The sequence below is a fragment of the Medicago truncatula genome, chromosome 5 (assembly GCF_003473485.1).
Source record: "Medicago truncatula cultivar Jemalong A17 chromosome 5, MtrunA17r5.0-ANR, whole genome shotgun sequence".
NCBI classification, from domain to species: Eukaryota; Viridiplantae; Streptophyta; class Magnoliopsida; order Fabales; family Fabaceae; genus Medicago; species Medicago truncatula.
This window is the reverse complement of record NC_053046.1, coordinates 6,321,374-6,346,719: the sequence shown is the minus strand read 5'-3', so window position 1 is coordinate 6,346,719 and position 25,346 is coordinate 6,321,374. Positions and strand designations below refer to the sequence as shown.

General features: G+C 32.6%; 4 protein-coding genes across 5 annotated transcripts; 3 read left to right on the top strand and 1 right to left on the bottom strand.

Moving 5' to 3' along the window:
• The first annotated feature begins 8,274 nt into the window (after positions 1-8,274).
• Positions 8,275-9,081, top strand: LOC112421752 (uncharacterized). Its single transcript, XM_024783313.2, has one exon. It carries the CDS (start codon positions 8,445-8,447, stop codon positions 8,883-8,885), a length of 441 nt encoding a protein of 146 aa, XP_024639081.1. The 5' UTR covers positions 8,275-8,444; the 3' UTR covers positions 8,886-9,081.
• Positions 9,082-11,342: 2,261 nt separating this feature from the next.
• LOC112422215 (uncharacterized) lies at positions 11,343-12,124 on the top strand. Its single transcript, XM_024785145.2, has one exon. The coding sequence runs from the start codon at positions 11,437-11,439 to the stop codon at positions 11,968-11,970; it is 534 nt and encodes a 177-aa protein (XP_024640913.1). The 5' UTR covers positions 11,343-11,436; the 3' UTR covers positions 11,971-12,124.
• Positions 12,125-15,800: 3,676 nt separating this feature from the next.
• LOC11408584 (zeaxanthin epoxidase, chloroplastic) lies at positions 15,801-25,346 on the bottom strand. 2 transcript variants are annotated; one of them, XM_013598043.3, is made up of 16 exons: positions 24,585-25,342; positions 23,735-23,897; positions 23,569-23,643; positions 22,119-22,219; positions 21,898-22,013; positions 18,370-18,581; positions 18,010-18,101; positions 17,678-17,792; positions 17,471-17,574; positions 17,191-17,236; positions 17,021-17,085; positions 16,811-16,912; positions 16,574-16,628; positions 16,399-16,487; positions 16,217-16,301; positions 15,801-16,136 (listed from the first exon to the last, which is right to left on the bottom strand). In XM_013598043.3, the coding sequence occupies exons 1-16, from the start codon at positions 25,073-25,075 to the stop codon at positions 16,056-16,058; spliced, it is 1,992 nt and encodes a 663-aa protein (XP_013453497.1). In that variant the 5' UTR covers positions 25,076-25,342; the 3' UTR covers positions 15,801-16,055. The 2 variants fall into 2 exon arrangements, with proteins under 2 accessions (XP_013453497.1, XP_039690213.1); XM_039834279.1 differs by lacking the exon at positions 16,811-16,912 and having other exon boundaries at positions 24,585-25,346.
• On the top strand, positions 20,636-21,381 carry LOC112421971 (uncharacterized). The gene has a single exon (XM_024784396.2). The coding sequence runs from the start codon at positions 20,742-20,744 to the stop codon at positions 21,213-21,215; it is 474 nt and encodes a 157-aa protein (XP_024640164.1). The 5' UTR covers positions 20,636-20,741; the 3' UTR covers positions 21,216-21,381.

Here is a 25,346-nt window from a genome sequence, read left to right as displayed (position 1 = left end):
ATAAATTGCATTCCTTATTTGACATGCACGAATATTGAAGGGAACTCTCCGAAAAAAGTAATCAAAGAAAGATGGATTTGATTTGTGGGATTCAAATTATTTTTAAGGTAATATTATTATGTTAAGAATTTTAGAAATAAAAAGTATTTATTGAGAAAATTTAATTTTCAATTTTATGAGAAATAAATTGATCCAATTTCAAATGAATAATTTATTCTTTTAATAAACTAACATGTGTCCATATGACATATATTAACATTTCCCTTATTTCTAACTTTAGTGTCATTAATATCTCCTAGTTTAAGGTTTTTTGATACGTGTATTTGTAATTTTGTGGTTTTTGGTTTTGTGCATTGTTATGCAATTTGGACCATGGTGTTTATGTTTTGGCAAACCCTCAATAAGTTTTTTTTTTGGCTAATTTGATACTCCCTCCAGTCCTATTTACAAAAGACAATTTACTTTTTAGATACATTAAATAATTTATGTATTTGGTTTAGGTTCTTGATTAGATACATACATTATTCAATGTATCTAAAAAGTCAACTTCCTCTTATAAATAGGATCGGAAAGAGTATTACATTGTCACTTATACTTGGAGCTAGAGATTAAGGTAGTAGGAGGACCAATTTTTTGGTATCAAATTTTCTTTTAACTTTGTTTGATATTGTACAATAAACACTTTTTATTCAATATATATCACATCTCAAACTTATTATATTTATCACATTACTCTCTTCTATCTCTTTCTTTCTCAAAATGTTACACATCTAAATAGAGTGTACATCAAACATTATCCTAAAATAATATACATGAAGTTAGGTTAAAAACATTCAATAAATGCATCCACCAAGATTATGGAGAAAAAGAATACACCCCCAAACGGTAACTGCTGCGCCGCATATGCCACATCCATCGATCCTTTCATGGTTAATTCTCAACCAAACAATTTAAACCTTGTCATCTATCTATCTCTCCATTTCATGTGTTGTTTGTAAAAATCACCGCCAAGGCTTCATAATTTTTTTCTTCTCTCCACGTGCTTCCCTAGTGGTAATGTTTCAAATGGAATGGCCTAAGCCAACCACTTAAGATTGAGACAACATCAACCCACCCCTTAGATCCTATGTGGGCTCTACCTTAAAATTATTTCAAATTCAAAGACAATAATTAAGAAGTGGGGTGTGAAAAGTGATTTAATGTAGATGATAGTATGAGTTGAATATGGACGGTGCTTGGTGATGAAGCTGAAATCAAAGTTAATTTTATCTTGTCTGACATAGAGGGTGAGATTGTTTGTGGTACCCATTTCCTTCCCCACTCGTATTCATACTTTTCAACTTTTGATCCCTAAACCGCTCCTGCTCCTCGTTTTTGTTCATACAAAGGGAGACAACAACCATTCTTCACAATTTGCATTGCTGACTATAACCCAATTGTTGTTTCAACAATGTCCTTTGTTGTATATGGTTCTTGTTTTTATGTGTACCTCTTAGAATAGACTAAGAAGACTAGTGTGCATTGTTTTATGTTATTTTCAATGAAGTCAATTTACTTGATACGATACATAGATATGATATGTAACTACGAGAAATTTCAAAATTTAAGATATGACACAAGATAGATACTTTAATAAAAAAATTAAATTTAAACTATAGATTAAAACTCAAAATACAAACTCTAAACTAAAACTTAAAAGAAAAAAAGCAGACGCAAAATAGACGTATTAAACATTAAATAAACACGAGATTTTCCAAAGTATGTGTTGTTGTTAAAACATGACTCAAAGGCAACACAATATTGTCCACACTTTAATTACGGGTTTTGTGGAAATAAGGTAGGTAATGGATAATTTTTACTGAGTTAGAAAGCATGTAACTAAATGACACTTCTTGAGATGAATTAGTGAAAAAATTCACTATACACAGCATTTCACTGTATACCTTTCAGAGTGTGAATTCAAACAATAGTGTGTTACATTATGAGAATATATGGTCTCTTCTACTATGCCCAACTCTTATTACTAGAGGAATGCTAGCAACACTCACTTACTAATGTACATTATTATAAATAAATGTAGGACCAATTTTGGCTCATGCTTCCACACTTCTCCTTGCTCCTAATTTGTCATTAGGTTGGGTGGGTCTTTGTGCTTGTCAATGCCATCATACTTTGAAACACAAAATAAATCAGTCGGAGACCATAAACATATTAATGTGTACTTATGATATGTAACCATCAAGGGACCTCTTCAATTGATTTCCGTCTCCATAATACAAAGTATTAAAATGATCGTAATTTGAAATAATTTATCTTTTTTAAAATATTTTATAAATTAAAGATAGGATAAATATTGAAGATAAGAAATTCAGTTCGACTTCAGTTGTTAGGTAGAGTTAGTTTTCAGTTTTCACGTTTCATTAGTAGAATTAAGGTCAAATATCATTTTGGTCCTTTTAGTTTGACATAATTAGTCTTTTTAAGTTTCGAAAGTTTCAATTAGATTCTTTTAATTTGTCAGAATTCCTAAGTTAGTCCTTTAAATTTCAAATGTTTCAAATATGTCCTTTCAGTTGATAAACTATTTCACCGTCACCGTTTTAAAAGTTTCAAATAGGTCCTTTATGTTTGAAACTTTTGAAACTTAAAGGACTAACTTGGAAATTCTTTCAAACTAAAATGACCTATTTAAAACTTTTGAAACTTAAAGGACTAACTTGGAAATTCTGCCAAACTAAAAGGACCGAAAATGGTATTTATCCTATAATTAATTACTTAATGTTTAATTTAAATTTTCTCCCTGTGTTATATAAATGCAACCTTTTTGACCTTTCACTTTGGCTAATCAACTTAGTTCATTCTTCCATTTACAAGAAATGAGAATTACCTCTTTCTCACTCTTCGCGTTCTGATAAGAAATATTGAGGACTTGAGACCAATATTGCTATATATTTTTGTGATAAATTGTTGTTTTGACATGTACCTTTCAGTAATCAACTGAGTTCATTCTTCCATTTACAAGAAATGAAAACTCTCTCTCTCTCTCTATATATATATATAATCACAAAGATTAAGAAAAGTATTATAATATATGGGAGCTTCTACGGTACACCTCACAAATTGAGGTGTACCGATACTCTGTTTCATAAATTTATAAATTAAAGACCATTTTATGAAATAAGTTGTTATTTGTCATTATTTATATTTTAAAAAACACGATCTTATGAGAAAAAAAACATCATTTCATTGTTTATATGAATTATATTAAATTTTTAACATTTTCTCATAAAAAATAATCAATATTCTTCATTATGAGCAATAAAAATTCAAAAAAAGTAAATTTTATTTCATCGACGCTTTTGGTAAATAAGATTTAATTATTATAGTTGTCAATGATAGAAAATAATTATTTTTTCTTTAAAAAAACAATCAATTTAATTATTAATTTAATGTTTGGTGTACCGGTACACTCAAAATGTTGGGTGTACCATAGAATTTGCCATAATATATACACTCTCTTTTTAAAATTATTGGAGATAAAAAGACATATAATTGATCTTTTAGTTCTCATTAATTAATGAGTTATTTTTCTTAAGGGATTAATTAATTAATGAGTTATGATGACTCAACACAAAAGCAAACAAACAAATATACGACACCAACATACTTCCTCCGTCCCAAATTGTATGACGTTTTGGGCATTTCACACGTATTAAGAAATGTAATTAATATTGCGTGGGAAAGAGATATTATGAGTTGTTTTACAAAATTGTCCTTAATAAATGATATGAGAAAGATAAATGAAAGAAGAAGGGGTAATAAATAATTAAGGATATAATAGGAAAAGTAATATTAATGTTTCATTGGTATTGTAAAGTAACATATAATTTGGGACAATTTTTTTTTGTAAAGTGGCATACAATTTGGAACAGAGGGAGTATTAATACTACTATTTATTTTATTTTATTGAGTCATGCTAACTTTTGCCATAAATTTTGTCTTAAAAATATAAGATTTTTAAATTTCTAAAATATGGAATGCACAATTTTTAATAAAATCTCCCTCTCTCACTCTCTCTCCCAGTTTCCTTAACTTTTGATTAATGTGAAGTTGAAATAATTTTGATTTTACTTTACAATTATTAAAAATGATGCGAATAGTTTTTAGATTATTGAATATTCATTATGGGAGAGAGGTAGAGTGTGTGATATTTTATTTTTAGATTAATTACTAGGGATAATCAATGATCTTTAAGTAATACATTGGAGTATTATTAAGACTCCAAAATGTTTTTTTAAAAGTTAAATTAATCTATCAAAATTAACACCTAAGATAAAATTGAATATGAAAACTTAAAAAAAAAAGTACATTTTAATATCTTAAGTCAACATTATTGATTCATTGTACCAACACAAGTTGGTTTAAGTCTTTTTAGACTTCAAATTGTTGATCCCGATCAGTTGAATGAGAATAGTAGTTGAGGAGTAAAGTATAATTGCACCTCACCTGTACCAGCATGCAAATCAACCTTATGTGTGTGTTTGTGTGTTAAATTCTGTCTTTCATGTATGGTAGGTAAGTATCTTGAGTGTGTTATATTATGATATGGGCGAAGGCTAGCGTGGGAGAGTGACTTAGGTCACTCATGGGGAGTGAGTAATCTGGTCCGTTTGATTATAATACACCATCATGAACATTATACACTATATATTTTAATTATTTTATCTTCCTATTTTCTTTTGATTCTGTCTCATCCTTCTGACTCTCTCTCCATTGTTGGGACTCACACTACTGGTTACATTCTCTTTCCATCAGCACTCACCGTCCGAAGAACGTTTTTTCATCATTTTTTATTTTTTATTTTTTTATGTAGTTAGGAATTTTATCCACACCCAGAACTTTTCTTTTTGTGTCCCATTTTTTGGATGGATTGTGAACCTTACCATTCTGTTTGATTCTTCTTTTTGGGTTCATGTTTACATTTTATGCTTCTTGATTTTGTTGGATTCACAATAAAAAAAATTGAGGAAGAAGAAGAAGAAGAGAGGAATTACAATCTGAGTGTCTTAAAAGATGAAATATTTACAAATCTTGAGAAATAGGAAAAAATTCAACCACTTGTTATATTTTATTCATGTAACACCACTCTTTTGAACAAAATCATGAAAGAGTAATTAAAAATCAAACAAGACAACACTGAATTATTGAAAAAAATTCATATAGAAAAAAATAAAAGTGCATAAACGTGAAAATTGGAATTTTGTGGAAAAGGGGAAGAGATGCCCATTTTAATATTTGTTAATGACACGCAACCGATGGATTCTAAGAGAAAGGTTGAAAAAAATCCAGCCTTGTGTCAAAGATGAATCCAGTATTTTCTTCCTTTTGTTAAAAAAAGATGATTTCAGTGGTGATTTTTTTTTTTTTGTTTAACACAGTCTCAGCGGAAATGATGAACAACTCTGGCATGGAGAGAGGAGAATGAACAAGGCACTGAGGTAGGCGTAGAGAGAGAGAAGAAAATCTAGAATAGGATGTAGCATTCATATGTGTATAATGCATCATAATATCCGTGGACGATCATAATCCAACTGTTAAACACACTCATGCACCATGCGCGACCTAATATGCTCTCCCACGCTAGCCTTCGCCTATGATATGATGCTAAGTTGCTTGATATTGGTAGATGGTGCTTAAGAATAACATTAGAGTTATGGATGCAAGCAAAAAATGGAGATCCAAGTATTTCAACTATTTAAGAATATGCGGTTCATATGGTTCGAGTTTTTCTTTTGTATTTCTCGATAAAGTTAGTTTCTTGAGTTACTGTTATATCATACTTCCATAGGTTAAGAATTATTTTAAGAGTTATATATATAAGGTCAAATGCATCTAAATGTCCTTTAAGTTTTTCATTTTTTTCAAAGTCGTCCTTTAAGTTTTAAAAGTCCTAAACAAGTCCTTTTAGTTTTTGAATCGTTTCAAACAAGTTCTATTGTAGATAGAATAGTTGGTAATGTTGAGAAAATATTCATAAATCCCTATTTTAGTTTTAAAGATGAAAAAATATATTTCAATTTTATTTTATAAATGGATTCTGATATTATTGTATTTAACATCTTTGTATGAGTATTTTTTAGCTGCAGGAACTCAAGCTCAAAAAGGTTGATATAACTAGTTCCCTAAAATTATTTGAGTATCTCATACAATAGACAAAGCAAGAAATTAATGGATAAAAATACAATGGACAAAATTGGATATACTTGCTCAAAAATTGAGCAACACGTTGGCACACATACTGCAAGTGATTTTATGCTGCTAGTCTCTTTTATTGTCTCCAATACCACTACACTTCCAATCAAATGGTAAAAGCAAGTACAAACAAATATCTTCTTTTGGCTATAAGAGGAACAAGGAACAAAATGGATGCAAGCTGTAAGTTTCCATATATGTACCTTCCTCATCAAAATGCTTACACGTGGGACACAAAGAAAGCAAGATCAAATAAGTGGCTTTGATTTCAAAAGGGATTAAATGGATAAAATTTGAGCATACACGTGGATATACAAGAAAAGCAATATGTGTTTTGGTTGGTTCATTTGCAACATGTGGGACCATGGCCTTGAAGAACAAGTTATCTCCACACATGTGAGATTGCATGACTCATACGCTCCTCACGTGGGAGAAGAGAAGGAGCAATTGGTTTGAGAAATTTTGTGCCTATAAATATCAAGCCATCAGCTGAAGGAAAGACACCGAATTTTTTGAGAAAGCAAGCAATATACTCACAAGCAAAAATTCACAAAGCTCTCTCTTTTTATTTCAAGTGAACTAAATTGCTCTTTTGTTCTTTGAGCTCTTTTTAGTTTCTTTACTACAAATATTGTATTTTGGTCCAAATAAGATTTTATTTCTTATTGGATTGTAAAAGCTTGTAGGTAACAAGTGTGTAAAAAAAGGGTAAAATTACTCGGTTGCAGAAAAGATCAAGAAGATCTAGCAAGGGGTAATTGTTACTCGTCTTTTTTGGTTGTAAAAACAAAGGTGGATTTACTCATTGCAGGAAAGATCAGTCGGATCTAGCAAGAGTAAAGGTTACTCATTTGTGAAAAAGGAAAAGAGGAGTTGTGGTTAACGTTACTTAACACAACTACCTAGTGGATAATCTCACACTTGTGTGGGGAGTGGAAGTAGCCGGCGTTTGGCGAACCACGATAACTTTTGTGTGTCATTTCTCTCTCCCTACTTACTTTTAATTTATTGTTCAAAATCACACACCTCACGATTATTATTGTCATTATTTACTAACAAACTAATTGTGATTGTTAATTTAAAAGAAAATTTTTATTAGACAAATTTTAAACAGGTCACAATTCAAACCCCCCCTTTCTTGTGAAAATATTTTACTTCAGGTAATTGCTTCCTTGAACTCATCTTTGGTACCAAATCTGACTCCTAACACCCACTTAAAATTAGTCATCTTTTTAGGCATGACAAATGGTGAATAATGCTCTTTGTTACTATCATCTAAATCATCACCATCATCCTCTAAAAGGACTTGTTTGAAACGATTCAAAAACTAAAAGGACTTGTTTGGGACTTTTGAAACTTAAAGGACTTGCTTGGGACTTTTGAAACTTAAAGGACGACTTTGGGAAAATGAAAAACTTAAAGGACATTTAGATGCATTTGACCTATATATAAATATATTTATGTTTGTGTGAGAGATTACTTAAAAACTTTCGTTTGACACCAAGTGATTGAGCCTAATGATATTTCCCATGACGAAGTGTTTAAGATGAAGAACTGTAGTTTGATTTTTGATTGAAATAATTATTCTATTCCTTTTTAATTATCTCTTTTTGACATTTTACATAAACTTAGACAATCAATAAATATTACTACTTTTGATAAAATAATTTATATTTTTACTATAATAATCTTATTCATGTAATATCTCATTTTCCCTTCAAAAAAATGTAATATGTCATTTTGTAAATTTCTCTCCGCAATATATAACTAGGGGTAATATTGATAAAAACAACATTTAATGTTATATTAAACTTTGAAAATGACAATTGAATATAATCAAAATTTTTTATTCAAAAGTAACAATTAAAAAAGAACAAAGAGAATATTTTTCAAATTTTATTTACCATCCGGATGAACTCCACATTACTAAGGTCATTCTCCCTCAAAACCAAAGGGTTAAAAAAAAATTCACTTGGAATAATTTGTAAGTTTATATCAAACATGGAAAATGTCGCAATTAAATCTAACTTGGTCCAACCTACTATTGCCACCCATATAGAAGCCCCAACCAATGCATGTTAATGGGATTGCAACGTAACCCACCATATAGTATATAAAAGTGAGTCTATAGAGTAATAAGAAACAAAACCACCTTCAGGATTTAAAGTTTCAATCTAACTCTGTCAAAGAAGATGGAAAAAAGCAAGAAGAAACGAAGAAAGGATCATAGTTCAACAAGAAACGATGATGATGGTAGTGACATTATTGAACCAGAAAACATGCCAATATCGTTTTCAACCAAAGACTATGCATTCAAAGGAACTAGTGCTCTTCTTCCTATGGTCATCAAACACCAAATCAACAACTTCTCCGTTCCTAGAGTCTTCATCAACACAGGAAGTGAAGCTAACATTCTCTACATGTCAGCATTCTTGAAAATGAGGCTATCAGAGTCAATGCTGCAACCGTGTGATGCATTTCTGAAAGATGTTCTTGGAAAAGGTGGGAATGCCAAGATGATCAAGGTGAGGTACTTGGTCGTTGATTCACACTCTATTTATAATGTTGTTATTGGTATGCCTACTCTTAGTGATTTGAGAGTAATGTTCTCACCAGCATATGTCTCACCATGAAATATCCTCTTGGAGATGGAAAGGTTGGAGTTGTTAGGGCAGATCTTGAGATGGCTAAGAAGTGTTACGAAATGCGTCCTTGTACTGTTTAGGTTTTAATTTTCAATAACCATGTAAAAAAGTGTCTTAGTTTTAAGTATGTAATGTCTCTAATCTCTATAATGAGTGACATAAATGTTTTGGTACGTATGTCTAGTAGTAACTATTGAGAAGCATCTTTGTTGATCAATTTCAATCAGCACTTGTGTTTTGTTGATCTAGGGCTCATATTTGTTGTCTTTACTGTGTCATCATGAACTTTAAAAATTGGAGTGATGCTCTGCCATGAACCAAATTAAATTGCCAAAGTAAAAGAAAAATCACAATGCTTTCATTAAAAGCCAAACTTAGTAGTAACCCATAATCATAAACTAACCAATTGGCATCTCTTGCCAAAAGAGGAAGAGGTAGAAGAGAATAATAAACTGAAATCACGAGTATAAGATTGTAACTTCCCAAGAGATATTCCATCCACAAGCCCATTGATTCTATCACCTATCATGCAACCAACACTCATAAATTCTTCAGCAACATTCATATCTATAACTACTAAAGAAGCCAAACAATTGGATCCCCATACTCAAGATTTTAAATATCGGTCTGGTCAAGTTCCCAATCACGTTAAGGATGTTGTAATTTCGGCTAGTATGAATGTTGCATTATCTATTACGATTATCGTGGTGTGAATTAATCATAACATTGCAAAAAATTTATTAAAATCATATGTAATAGTTCTTTTTTGATAAACATGTAATGTATAATAACTTAATATCTCAATCTTTCTTTATAATTTCATAACGGTAATTCTTTTCATAATTTTTTAGTGAATTTGTTTCATCTAAAAACCAAATTAGCCACTAATAAATTCAAATTTTAATCTTTTTAGAAGAGACAAGAGCATTACAAAATCAAATAAAAAAATAAATTTGTTCATTCAAAAACTTTTTATCTTTTAAGCGGTGTAGCGTTAAGTAACCAATTCATGCGCCTTCAACATATGAATAAAAACCAGTTTATGATGGTAAAGTTGCTTGTTGAATCTCCAATTTTAGTTTGTATTTACTGTTATTTTTAATTGAGATGATGCACCGGCATGGGAGCCTAGATATTTGCAAAGGATAATTACTTATTATCTCTTTCCCTAATTATAAGAACCTTTTGATAAAAAATATGTTCCTTTTTATAAGATCTCTTTGATATTTCCAAATATATTAATTATTTCTTTACCAACATACCCTTATTTATTTTGCATCTTTTTCTTCAATCAACAATAAATATTATGTTGAAAATATAAATTAACTCTCTCTCTTAAGGATAAAATTGTAAAAACAATAGTAATTATATATAAATTTAATACTACAACCAACTTTCTTAATCTCCGTAATTTTTGTAAAATAATCCTATATTTAATGACGGAGATAGTATATATTAACGTAGTTGTGTGCGAGGAATGTGATAGTTTGAGATGATGATGCGATGATAGTTGAAAACATTAAGAGGGACATGTTTTTTGAAGGACAAGTTGAAGATACTTTGTTTTTTAACCGAAACTAGAGTTCTCTTTGTTCATTTTCTCACTCACTTTTTTCCTTTCACTAGAGTCTATTAATTGTTTAAGAGCATCCATTCAACCTATACTTGGCTATAAAAGTGATGTTCTTAATTTACTTTCTCCACTTCGTTAAGTGAAAGCTTAATTTGTTTTAGGGTTTAATTATATTTTTGGTCATTTAACTTTTTTAAACTTGCGATTTTAGCCTCCAACTTTCAAAATATCATTTTTAACTTCCAAATTAAGTCATTTGGAAAAATGACACCACCGTAAATTTTGATTTGGTTGTATTCAAAATACCGTCCATGTTAATCTTTTATAAGAAGACTGATTTTCATCACACGGGTCTTACTCATTTAGATGAAACAACTAATATCCATATCTGATTTGTGTACATGAACTCCATATAAGATTCTATGACATCTAGTCACTTATTTGAATATATTCCATTTACAACCCCCTAGTAAGTCACATGTTCATTTCATGAGCATCATATCAGCTTGTCGATCAGTCATGATAATACCATGTTTCTTGGCATTGTGATATGACATGAGACTTATCTGGAACACATGCTACTCGAATGAGTGATCTAACAACAACCATTTGTTAAATGAGTTCATGTTCATTCTTATATAGACATGTATTTTGTCGTGGTCGGGGTTTGAACCATAAACTTTGCATATATTATGCATTGTCCTTACTAATTGAGCTAAGTTCATGAGTACAAAGTATATTTTATTTAAATTGTCAATATATTTTCTAAAAGATTTTTTAACTTTTTTAGAATATCTTTTGTCACAATTTTAAGAACATATATTTAATTTATTTTCAAGTATAAATAGGATCCCATAGCAACAAATAAACCTCAATTCTCTTCTTTTTCTCATTAACCCGACGAACCCTAATTCAAGAAGATTTCAACCTAACCTAACCTAACCCTAGCTTTCTCTCTCTCCGAAGATGGGTAGCGAAATCACACAAGAAAACATCATACCCAAACAATTACCCAAAAAATACACATTCACAGGACCAGATGTTGCTCTTCCTATGGTAATCAAACTCCAAATCAACAACAACTTCTCTGTTTTAAGAGTCTTTGTCAACCCTATGAGTAAAGTGGACATTCTTTACTGGTCCGCATTCTTGAAGATGAAACTACAAGAATCAATGCTCAAACCATGTCAAGGATTTCTCAAGGGTACTTTTGGAAAAGGTTTACCAGTGAAAGGATACATTGATTTGGACACAACTTTTGGTAAAGGTGAGAATACCAAAACCATCAAGGTCAGGTACTTCGTCGTTGAATCGCCACCGTCTGTTTCTATTTATAATGTTGTTCTTGGCTGGCCTTCTCTTAAAGATTTGAAAGCAGTACTCTCAGTGGCAGAATTCACCATAGAATATCCTGTTGGAGATGGAAAGGTCGGTGTTGTCGAGGCAGACCTCGAGATGGCTAAGAAGTGTCACGAAATGTGTCCCTATTATGTTGTGTAGCTTAGAACTAGTATTTTCACTTTTCATTCTCAAGAACTAAGAAAAAAGTGTTTTATTTTTTAGTTTAGTATTAGTATCTTTACTTTTTCAGCATGTTGTTTAGTTTCTTTGTCTAACAATTATTGCTATAACAACTATGATAGTTATCTTTTAATGTTGATCAAACATGTTATTCGACCTGTATTCTTTTAGATATGCAGGTTTTGATTCAATCTCTGAAACTTATAGTAGAAAACAGAACTTAATTGGTTCTGTTTTGTGATGTTCTAACATGTTTATTAAAACGTTGATGTTTTGTAAACCGGACCGGGCTCAAACCGGTGAGACCCTTAGGTCATGATGTGCTCAAACCAGAGAAAATCACATCAAACTGCCAAAATTTAGTTAAGGTCTGTGGTTGAACCGTCCAATTCGGCTTCTAAAGTAATGGATTGCGGAGGGTATCCTCTGGCAGATCTCACACACTTAGAAGACATTTAGTTTAGGAGCATATACCATTGGGGGTATCCTATGAAGCATGGATAAGGACACGGATACCGGACACGACACGGACACTGACACGCCGACATCGCTAGTAATTTGAGAAAATTACATAATTCAGTGTAATTACAAGTGTCAGCGTCGGACACCGGAACACGCCTAATTCGAGAAGTGTCCGTGCTTCATAGGGGTATCAAACACCTCCTGCAGGTTCTTGGTGAAATGCATACCATTGCATCTTTCCAGCACCGACACCTGAAGATACAAAGTATTGTTTGTGTCCTAAGAATACTCGGTACCTTCAACCAAAGAAGTTCAAGTGAGCTTCTCAATAGGGATTAAATTTTGTATTTTTATCAACAGGTTGGAGATATAATCTGGTGGGTGTCTGCAAAACTAAACAAAGGACATGTTTTTTTTGGAGAGTTTTTTTAAACCTAAACTAGAATTCTCTCTGTTCACTTTCTCACTCACATTTTTTTTTCCTTTCACCAGAGTCTATCAATTTTTTAACAGCATCCATTGAACCTATACTTGGCTTTACAAGTGATGTTCTTAATTTCATTAATGGATTTTGGTGAGAGGTTGATAAAACCAACGAATGACATGCTTTTCGAGCTTTGGAAACCCCTCTCTTAACTGGATTTATCATTGGTTTTTTTTCTTTCTTTCTAATTTCTAAATACAATTACACTTTTATAAGTGAAAGCTTAAATTGTTTTAGGGTTTAATTACATTTTTTGTCGTTTAACTTTTTTAAACTTGGGATTTTAGCCTCCCAACTTTCAAAATATCAGTTTTAGCTCCCAACTTTAAGTCCTTTAGAAAAATGACACCACAACTAATTTGGACTTGGTCAACGTCACCGTGAGGGTAAAAATCCCAGTTTGTAAAAGTTGATAAGCCAAAATCCTTGGTTTAAATGAATTGGTTTAAAATTGTTGGTTTTTAAAAAAAAAAACTGTACCAAAACCAATTCAGTCATGTCAAGTTCAAATGATTTAGAGTTTGACAAACCGGTTTTGATACAATTTTTTTAGGCTAACTTGATTAAGCTGCACCAGGATAAATTACCTATTTTCCCAATCTTGCCAGCTGAAAACTTGATTGTATATTATAATTGAACTTAATTGCAGTAAATGAAAAGGAAATTGAAAACCTGATTTGTCTTATTATTTAATTCAATGACAAGTATAATAAACTAATAAGGATATGGTCATTGCTCAGCTTCTGTATAATTCATGAATAAATCTTAGCTTTCACTATATTTTTTATATTGATCAAATTGTGTATTCAAATAAAGATTCACAACTATTGATAAACCGTGAATTCTCTCGCAGAATTGATCAAATAAAAAAAAAAAAAAATCTTTTTCTTCAAGTATTGATCAAATTATGTTATAGATCAAACTTGAAACAGACAATGTTTTATAGGATTACAAATGTACTATCATGTTTCAAAGTTGAAGTTTTAACTTTTGCCACATGTTTCTCAGCAAAATAGATATTTCTAACAGGTATAATATGTTTTCTAAGTAAAATGCAAAATAGTTATCACTCAATGAAACCATTTGCCTGTTCAAAATCATTAGGGTAAAATATTTAGTCATTGATTCATCCTCACCATGAAATATCCTGTTGGAGTTGTCAAGGCAAACCTCGAGATGGCGAAGTGTCACAAAATGTGCTGCTATGCTATTTAGGTGTTTCTTTCTTTTTTCTACGACTAAGAAAAAAAAATGTCTTATGCTTTTAGGAGTATCTATACTTTCAATATGTAGTTTCTCTAAAATTATTGCCACAAAAATGTTCATATGCACGAGAATCAACGATTCTTACTTTGGCGATCATATGCATGAGAACCATCTTTGCTGCTTATTGCTTAAAATATTATCAAACAAGTGTGTCAGTGTGTGTGCATCAATAGTCAACTTTCTTTTTATATATAAGGTTCTGATTCAATTCCTTTTGTCTTTTATGTTTTTAAAGCCAACTTTTAGATATAGATCAACAAATGTTCTCTTTTAACCTATTAATTGAACACTAAAGGAACCAAACATCAAACTGATGACATATATAGTGAAATTAAGAATACTCGTTGCTTTTCACTAGGGAAGTTCAAGTGAGCTTCTTAACATGACATAATTAGGCTTACAAATAATAGATAGATAGGCATTTAAGCCAAACTAGTGGCACTTTACAAAACAACAAATTTGATGTTAACCTGCACAAATCTGCAATGCTAATATAAGAATTATAGTCAATCTAGGTAACTTCTGTTACCTCTCAACCAAGTAACATTCACGATAAAATGTTAGTGTCTTCCATTTTCTCACTTCCTTCAAAATTCAAACCTAGCTCCATCAGTCAAGATGTCAATCTTGTTTTCCAACAAACCACCTAGACAGAATGATGGTAGCGAAATGAAACCAAAAAAACATGCCAATCTCGTTTTCAGACAATGACTTCACATTGATCACAAGAACTAATGTTCCTCTTCATACGTGAACATTCTCTACTGGTCCGCGTTCTTGAAGATGGGACTGTTAGAGACAATGCTGAAACCATTAGAAGCATATCTCAAGGGTGTTATCGGAAATGGTGTACCAGTGAAAGGATATATTGATTTGGACACAACATTCGGAAAATGAGGGAAGCCAAAATGATCAAGGTGAGGTACTTCGTCATTTATAATGTTGTTATTGGCAGGCTGACAGTTGCTGATTTGAGAGATGTGATCTCAACCCTACACCTCACCATGAAATATCCTGCCGGAGATGGAATGGTCGGAGTTGTCAAGGCAGACTTGGATATGGCCAAAAATTGTTAGGATATGTGCCCCATGGCTTTTTAATTTAGGTGTTTCTTTCGATTTTCATTTCAACAACTAAGAAAAAAGTGTCTTATGTTATATGAGTTATCTTTACTTTTCTATTTGTAATTTCTTTAAAATTACTTCCACAAAAGATTCACTTTGTGTAACAAAACAACTATTGGTAAGCACTTGACTGTGATTCTGAGTGATCATATGAATGAGAACTATCTTTGCTGCTCAAAATGCTCATCAAACATGTTATTCAACTACGTTTGCTAAATAGTTGTGCTTAAAAGTGATACTAAAATCATCATTCACAGAAAAATGCTAGTGTCTGCCTTTTTCTGTATTGAATAGATGTGATAATTATATACAATGCCTGCTCTCATGTCTGGACATGATTCAGGAAAATGTTACCAACAAAACTGTGTTACAACATACCCTTCAAATAAATAGCAATAGATCCAATCCATTTTACAAAGTGACAACAAACATGGATTTAATTGTCCTTAATTTCTTGTATCATTATATCAATATAAGTAATATATAATTTATTTCTGAGTGTCACAAAAAAAAATTGTGTGATATGTACAAATTCTAAAATGGCTGGCATCATTGTATAATAATACCTTGCATTAAAACAATGTAGATGTTGGATGGCTCCAATTGGTTTTCCTGTACAAATTTTCTATAACTTACAAGATGAATTGTAACTAACATTAATCATACTTACTAGACTCTATGGCTCCAATTTTCTATAACTTACAAGACAAATGTTTTTCCTGTACGGATTATACTTTCTGTAAAATTTGTGCCCCTTCCTTTTGAGCAACTCTTGGAGCAGATCTTGTCACTTTTACACGATATGAAGCCTGCAAATAACTTCGATGTTTAGACACCATACAAAATTCACCATTGTCAATATGTATAATTTGGAGGAATTATCTGTCACCTGATTACAACCAAATTCAATCACATGAGAAGGACGGATGCGGGCAGGATAATTTGGAGATACCATATACCGTCTCCCTTCATTGCTGAAAATATGATGAGAAACAAATTAGATATACAATTTTCTAGACTTGTAATATTCGATAAAAAAAAAATTAGTAGCCTGAAATTTGATTTACTTACTCAGTGATCCAGGTTCCATGTTGACTCCGTAAATCAGTCAAGAAAAATGCACCGTCTTTGAAGTTAATTCGAGCATGCAATTGAGATACCTTTAAAAGAGAAACTTTGTCGCATGATCTTCAAGACCACATGAGTTGGAACCATGTCTAATTCAGCTCAAGACAAATTTTCTTACCTGAGGTAAAGGTATTGTGATTAAACTTCCCGGATAATCTTCTTGTTCAATACTCCTGTAATTGCAGAAACATATCAGAAAATTTGTTGAAAATGAAAAATTGAGAATGAACTTTTACCATAGATAATAGTTGACAAAAAATTAAGAACTTTGCTTGTGTTTCAAAGAAGCACCAAAAGTCTGATAGGTACATTAAGATTTTCAACTAATCGAATATAAAAATTGCAAATAAATTACATAGCCGAGGTGTTCCCGATTATGTAGGGTTTTGTATCATCTTGGTTCAAAGATATAGGTTTGACATGGCCTGGTACATCTCCACATGGTAACAAAATCCATCTACAATTCAAACATAAAGGGAATGACACAGAGTAGTATGATCTGTATATATGGCAGGAAATATATATACTAAGGTTGATATTCATCAATATTAGGCCAGAAACATACTCTCCATTAATAGTACGCTCAAGTGCATCGTCATCTTCAAACCATGTGTGTAGCTGGTCACTTGCCTTGATCAATAATCAAACTCTTATTATCATTTACATCACAACAAAGTCTAATCAAACTCTTATTCCAAGTAACATAAGTGCACAAAGTAAATCAATCTAACATACTTTGTCTGAGAGCCTGCAACATAGTGGTCTGCCTTCAAGTTTGGAGCTGCAAAAGTAGCATTATTCTTCATGTTTTCAAAGAATAAAAAGTTGTGGTAATTTATATAAAATGTTTCAAAATATTAGCAATCACCACCAAGATTAAATAGAGAACTAATGTTTTCACGATTTTCAGTTTCTTTTGCTTTCAACCCTTTGTGGAATCAATCCATTGACTCATATTACTAACACATGCATGTATGATGAAAAGTTATAAATAGCAAACGAATGTGTCGCATACCTATTGCCACCTAACACCCAATTCAACATCAAAGGCATCGACTTTTGAATAAAAAACCTTCCTCCAACTCTTCCCGGATGTGGTATTCTAAACTTGGTTAAAAACTGCAATATAATGCAACCATGAATTTGTAGGTTTCACAATATGAAGTATCACCTTCACTTTATTATTCATAATCGAATTTAGAACAACTTAATTCATAGCTACCTCAAAGGGTCCAAGACCAACACCTAGATATGCCTTGTAGGTGGAAGCCATCAAAGCTGCCATTCTAGCCATTCCATGAACAAAAGTAACTCGTAATCTTCGCTCCCTCTCGTAGCTGAAAGCAGCAATAAGAAAAGATGAAAAATACGTGAACTGTGAGTTAGCAAAGTGATTTATAACCAAATTAACCAATTTGGAAATTAATATATGATAGCTTATGAAAGTAATTGGTCCAAATTATGAAACAATGATCCATCAATAAGAAGCCATTTGCAAAATTAATCAAGTTGTCAAGATATTTAAGAAGAAGACTTAGTTGTTTCGGAAGTTACCTCTTAAGGGAAGAAGCAATGTCAATTGTAGAGCCTGATTTTGCACTTTGCTGCCATGCATTATCCAACTCAAATGCAAGTTGATATCCATCCTGTAGTAATGATAAAACAATGATAACTCATCAATTGACAGTTAACTGAACATACCATTAATGCATGATATTCCAATATATTTTCATATCATGTCATGTCACATACTCACAACAGAAGAAGTTGCCGATATTTTACCACAATACAAACGTTTGCAACATAACTGCAACTTCAATTTAAGATCCTATATAGTAGATTCTAATTCGATATCAAAGTTTTTTTTTGTTCTTTCTTCAGTTCACTATGAAAACATTGATCAAATCAATATACCTCAATAGCCATGCATCCTCCTTGGCCCATATTTGGCTGCATGGCATGAACAGAATCACCAAGTAAGGTCACACGTCCTTTTCCCCATGTTAGTGTTGGCGTCCGATCATATATATCTCGTCGCAGAATTGCCTCTTCTTCAGTGGCAACTATCAAATCTATTGCATTATCACACCACCCCTCAAATATCTTCAGTAACCTTTCCTTTTTCCCTGCCATGAAGATAGAATTGAGAACTTAGACATTGTAAGATTTAGATCCAATTTATTTTATAAAAACATTTATTATTTTCATTTCTCAAACTTTGCATTAGTTTTACTTCTTAACGAGTAAAAAATGACTCTTGAAGTGAACAATTGCCTAGCATTTTTTTAAACTACCAAACTGTTAGAAATTCTACTTCCATTATTTCAATAAATGCATTATTCCTAACAGTAATTTTCTTTTTCTCCAACATAATGACCTACTTTAAAAGTCTCTCATCTTCTAATGAACAATTCAAAATGAATACATATTTTAGGAAATGAAAAACAAAATAAATTTTCGTAAAATGAGCTTTTTTATTTAATTGGATCAATACGCTTTTTTTTTCGGATAGATCCGCCGTTGGAAGATGATCATATATGTGATATATTCATAAGGATTTTTGAGCTGACTGATAATCGTTTGGTGTCAATCACCGAGTTGAACAATTTACGGTGGAATGTTGATGGTGATGGTTGAAAGTGGCGTAGAAGGTATTAGCTTGGGAGGAGGAGCTAGTGGGGGAATGTTGCGATTTGTTGTATACCATTTTTTTTTAGGTTCATGTGCCAGATAAGTGGGATTGGAAGCTCAATACTCGGGAAGGTTGTACAATTAGTGGAGTATATCATTTGTTGTCTAATGTGGAGCATATTGATTGAACAAAAGTCTTCGGTATTATTTGGAATAAAGTTATACTTTTGACAGTTTCTTTGTTTATTTGGCGTCTGTTAATTAAAAGAACTCCCACGAAAAACAATTTGCTTTGAGGAAGAGTATTGTTAAGAGTTCCATGCTGGATGAGGTCTAAACATGTGTTTATAAGTGGCTCGGTTTTGTAAAATTTATGTTAAAATTTAGCCTAAAAGTATACATATCAGACTTAATTGTATTTAGATGCCAGATAAGTGGGATTGGAAGCTCAATACTCGGGAAGGTTATACAGTTACTGGAGTATATCATTTGTTGTCTAATGTGGAGCATATTGATTGAACAAAAGTCTTCAGTATTATTTGAAATAAAGTTATACTTTTGATAGTTTCTTTGTTTATTTGGCGTCTGTTAATTAAAAGAACTCCCACGAAAGACAATTTACTTGGAGGAAGAGTATTGTTAAGGGTTCCACGTCTTAAGTGTAGAGAAGAGTATTGTTAAGAGTTCCATGTTGGATGAGGTCTAAACATGTGTTTATAAGTGGCTCGGTTTTGTAAAATTTATGTTAAAATTTAGCCTAAAAGAATACATATCAGACTTAATTGTATTCGGAATACCGTCCATGTTAATCTTCTATAAGAAGACCCATTTTCATCATATGAGTCTTACTCATTTGGATGAAACAACTAATATCCATATTTGATTTGTGTAAATGAACTCCATATAAGATTCTATGACATCTAGTCTCTTCTTTGAATATAGCCCGTTTACAACCCCTTAGGAAGTCACATGTTCATTCCATGAGCATCACATCGGCTTCTTGAGTCATGATAAGACCATGTCTCTTAGCTTTGTGATATGATATATCAGACTTATCTAAATCGCATGCTACTTAAATGAGTGATCTAACAACAACCATTTGTTGAATGAGTTCATGTTCATTCTTACAAAGACATGTATTTTTTAGTACTTGATTTTTTTTTCAAAAATATATATCGGAAAATGTTAAAGAGTGCCCTTGGGGCATTGGTTAAGAGAATTTTGATTATAATAACTAAATTTTATTCACCAAAATCGTCAACGCAATAAATTTTGATTTTTCTGAGTTCTTATTACTCATAATAGAGAATTTGATTATTTTTTACAATAAAATGTAAAAAAAATTAGTATGATTTTTATAAAAAATGAAATGATATTTTTTTTTTATAAAATGATATTTTCTAAAATATATATGTCAACAAATACCTATTTTCTTCGTAAAAAATTATAGTTAATTTATAAAAATTGTAAGCGAGAGTACCGCTACACTACAGTAATATTTGTTGGTGTAAGAAGTTCCCTCAATGGGATCCCGTAGCAACAAATAAACCTCATTCTCTTCTTCTTCTCATTACCCCACGAACCCTAATTCAAAGAAGATTTCAACCAAACCTAACCCTAGGCTTTCTCTCAGCGAAATCACACAAGAAAACAACATGTCCAAAGATGTTGCTCTTCCTATGGTAATCAAACTCCAAATCAACAACAACTTCTCTGTTTTGAGAGTCTTTGTCAACCCTAGCAGTAAAGTGGACATTCTCTACTGGTCCGCATTCTTGAAGATGGGACTTTCAGAATCAATGCTCAAACCATGTCAAGCATTTCTCAAGTATACTTTTGGAAAAGGTGTACCAGTCAAAGGATACATTGATTTGGACACAACTTTTGGTAAAGGTGAGAATACCAAAACCATCAAGGTCAGGTACTTCGTCGTTGAGTCGGCACCGTCTTTTTCTATTTTTAATGTTGTTCTTGGCTGGCCTGCACTTAAAGATTTGAATGCTGTACGACTCTCATGGGCAGACCTCACCATAGAATATTCGATTGGAGATGGAAAGGTCGGTGTTGTCGAGGCAGACCTTGAGACGGCCAAGAAGTGTCACGATATGTGTCCCCATTTTATTATGTAGTTTTGAACTAGTATTTTCACTTTTCAGTATGTAGTTTAGTTTCTCTAAAATGAATGACATGACACAAATGTTTGACTTTCTCTAGCAACTATTGCTATAGCCTATAGCACTTATGATAATTATCTTTAATGTTGATCAAACACGTTATTCGGATTGTGTTCTTTTAGATATGCAGGTTTTGATTCAATCTCTGTCTTTTATGTTTTTTAAGCCAGCTTTCAGGTATAGAAAACAAATTTTTTTGTTCTGATTTGGATGTTCTAACATGTTTATTAAAACATTGATGTTTTATATACCAAACTGGTGAAACCCTTGGGTCATGATGCGCTCAAACCAGAGAAAATCACAATCAAACTGCCTAAGTAACCAAACTTTAGTTAAGGTCGGTAGTTGAACCGTCCAATCTTGTTTCCAAAGTAATAACGAGAGAAAATCACGATCGAACTGCCTAGGTAACCAAACTTTAGTTAAGGTCGTTGGTTTAACCGTCCAATTCGGTTTCTAAAGTAATGTTAAACACTGTGTCTTGATTTTATAATGAACCGTCCAATTCGGTTTCTAAAGTATGTTAAACACTGTGTCTTGATTTTATAATGGAGTGCCAATAATACTTTACATCTGCAGAGGGTATCCTCTGACAGATGGTACACACTTAGAAGACATTTAGTTTAGAAGCACATACCATTGGGGGTATCAACACCTCCTGCAGGTTCTTGGTGAAATGCATACCATTGCATCTTTCCAGCACCGACGTCTGAAGATACAAAGTATTGTTTGTGTCCTAAGAATACCCGGTACCTTCAACCAAAGAAGTTCAAGTGAGCTTCTCAACATGACATGATAAAATGATGGCCGGCAAGTATAGTTAAATAGGGATTAAAGTTAGAGAAATGGCCAACTCACCCAACCGATTCAATGTCAGGTGGCACAAAGTCTGCTATACCAGTATAACAAGTATAGCCCGAGTATGTAGCTTCTGTTGACCCAAATAACTTTGTCCGCACCTATTCACAAAATAATACAATCAAATTTCAAAGAAACGGTGACTAGGTGGGATGAGGTGGTGGATGAAATTAAAGTGTTGTCTTGGAGGTGGTCGTTGGGGAGACTTAATACCCCGGCTTGTTTGTTTTATGAATGGGAGTGGAACCCCCGGGACTGTTTGATGAGATGACAGTGCAGGAGGTAAGGGCAGTCCATGGTTCTGCTGTTGTTTTAGCTGCTGTCAGGAGGTGCTGCTTGCAGGGAGGCTTTTTCGCCTGCTGAAGCCTGTGTGCAGTTTTGGGGTCTGAATTTTTCTGTTTTCTGGTTTAGTTCGCTGCAGGCTGCTGCTGTCGCGCCTTTGCAGCTGTCAGCTGTGGCTGTGGCAGGTTTTCACTCCCCAGGCTGTGTGGGTTGTTGGTTGTGAGGCAGGGGTATTCTTTTGGTTGCGATACCTTGGTATGCCTTGGTTTTTTGCGGGGTTTGGTCTTGTTTTTAGGGAGCCCGGTGTATACCTCGGCCTCATGATTTTCGGTGTTTAGGCTTGTGGCCTTTGTGGGAGCTTTGTTGTATTTTCTTTGTTCCTTTCTGCGAGTTGTTGGTGTTTCTTTTACCCTCTCGACGATGAATAATATTTGCCGATTCAAAATAAAATAAAATAATAAAGACATTAAATTAAAAGAATTCATGTACTCCCCCCGTCTCACAATAATAGTCTCTTAAGCATTTTTTCTTTTTCTCAAAATAATTGTCACTTTAGAATACCAATGCAACATTTATTATTATTTTCCATTATTATACCCTTATTTATTGAATTTCATCCAACTTAACTACTTCACTAACTACAATTAATAAGGGTATTTTAGTAAATGATATTAATTTTATCATTGAAATTAACACAATCAATCATTTCCTTAATAATCGAGTACAACCCTTAAACGACTATAATTTAGAGACGGAGGGAGTAATTGGAGGAACAAAGCTGAAAATATATTGACATACATATGTGTTATTGATTATGTGCTATCAAGTATAAAAGACTAACTTTTTTCTTGAAGATATTTATACCATAAGCAGTTTTGTTAATTCCTCTGATACGACATTATGTGTTATTGATTATGCTGAGAATACAATTACTTGAGCTTTTTTAGGGAGCCTAGAGAGAAAGGGAATGAGAAACTTTGTACAGGAGGGTGGGGGAAGGGAGGAGAAAGGGATGATAAACTCCCACCTTGTTTTAATGTCCAAAACCTTTCAATTTGGGGAAGCTTCAAAAAAGGATTGAAGCAGGGTTTGGGATAAATTTTTTTCAAACCCTTCCCCTAAGTTACTATATAGAAAACTATGAATAAAAGAAAGAATTTAATAAGACCTTGGACCAAATCCCATCTGCTCCAACCAAGAGATCTCCATCATACTTCTGACCATTATCCAACACCACTGTTACCTACAAGTGAAAAACCAAATATTGTTTAAAAGCTTAAAAAATACCTATGTTTGCAATGTGAGGAGAGTCAATAAAAGGTTTCTTTGACTACCTTAGTTTCATGATCAATGAAATCGACAACATTACTACCATTCATAATGACATCATCCCCGACTGCACGTGCAAGAATCTCTTGCAAAGCCATTCGGCTAATAACTCTAGTAACTGGAAGCCCTCGTTCTGCTGCAGGAGTGAATGTATCAAACTTAATGTACCTGATAACCAAACTTAATATCAATTCACAGCAGTAGATGCTAATACTTGATACAAAAAACCTTAGGTTACATTTTCAATTGATATACAATATTAAGCAAGACAGATTCTTATATAAGTAAGAAATGTTGTTTTACATCCTTTTGGATTATATGTTGGAACTTGATTTATCTTGTTGTAGTATTGTTACATGCATTTGTCAAGATTATAAAATAAAAATAAAATGCTCAGCTAGGCTTCTATACCATTTATGAGTAAATTTTGCCAGTTTTCAATTTTATTCTTGTAGGAAACGTAGTCAATTTATGTATATTGATCAAACTGTATGTATACAAGTAAGGTTCACAACTATTTTAGACCCTGAACTCTCACAGTACAGATAAAATCCTCTGCGATTCGTGGCAAACAAAACGTACAAAATTAATGTCAACTCAGCAGACAATGTTTCGAAATTCATGTTTAAACTTTTGCCACAGGTTTGTCAGCGAAATAGAGGTTGTTCAAACAGGTATATTCTGTTTACTAAATTAACTGAAAAATAGGTACACTACAGTTCCCATAAACACAAAAGTGAGTTGAATTTAATTTGTACTTAAGCTATATTAGTCATATCATAGCAACCCATTATCATAAACTAAACCAATTCTTATATCATGGCAATCACTGATATGTCACAAGATTTAACTTACCAAGACCCAGAAACTCCATCCACAAGCCCATTGATTCTATCACCTGTGATGCAACCAACTCTCATAACTTCATCAGCAACATTCATATCTATTGCTTCCAAAGCAGCCAAAGCATTGCTTTGTATCTGAATTGGACCTCTATACTGTCCCTCCCCTCTTATAGCACTCAAATCCTTCTCAAAAACCACTACCTCAAACCCTTTCCTCTTAGCAGCCAAAGCAAAAACCAACCCACCAATCCCTCCACCAGCCACAAGTACCTTAAGCTGCTTCTTCTGAGGAGTTTGATCCATGTCAATCTCAGCTACACTATGCGTTGACTTTGAGACAGAAAAAGGTGCTTCATGCATTACTGTTGCTTTTACTTGCATCAGTTTTCTCCTCTGCTTGGTTGTTCTGTTTCCATAGCTCACAAAAGGATTTGAGAAGTGGGTTCTTGAGAAAGTTGTCATTGAGGGACTGAGACATTTGTGAGACAAAGTAGAAACCATTGTTGGAGTCTGTTGTTAATGTTAAGAAAACAAAAAACTCCTCTGTGCAATAAATATAAGATTAGATCATAGCTTAAGGTTGTTGAGGATAAGAAGTGAATGCATGAATAAAAAAGGGAGCACGCACTAACATAACATTGATTTATGTTAGTTAGTGGAGTTAGTAAGAGATTGATGACAAAGAAAGGAAAACGTGGTGGTTTATAAGAGACATTGATTGATGACAAAGAACAAAAAATGTTCACCATAAATAATAGAGAAGGTATAGCCA

Coding starts and splice junctions, on each gene's coding strand:
- LOC112422215 (XM_024785145.2), top strand. CDS start 11,437: ATGGGTAGCGAAATCACACAAGAAAACATCATACCCAAACAATTACCC.
- LOC112421971 (XM_024784396.2), top strand. CDS start 20,742: ATGTCCAAAGATGTTGCTCTTCCTATGGTAATCAAACTCCAAATCAAC.
- LOC112421752 (XM_024783313.2), top strand. CDS start 8,445: ATGGAAAAAAGCAAGAAGAAACGAAGAAAGGATCATAGTTCAACAAGA.
- LOC11408584 (XM_013598043.3), bottom strand. CDS start 25,075: ATGGTTTCTACTTTGTCTCACAAATGTCTCAGTCCCTCAATGACAACT. Junction 17,237..17,470: donor TGGGTGTTAGGTGGCAATAG/GTATGCGACACA, acceptor CTACTTTTGCAG/CTCCAAACTTGAAGGCAGAC. Junction 17,086..17,190: donor GTTGCAGGCTCTCAGACAAA/GTATGTTAGATT, acceptor TTATTGATCAAG/GCAAGTGACCAGCTACACAC.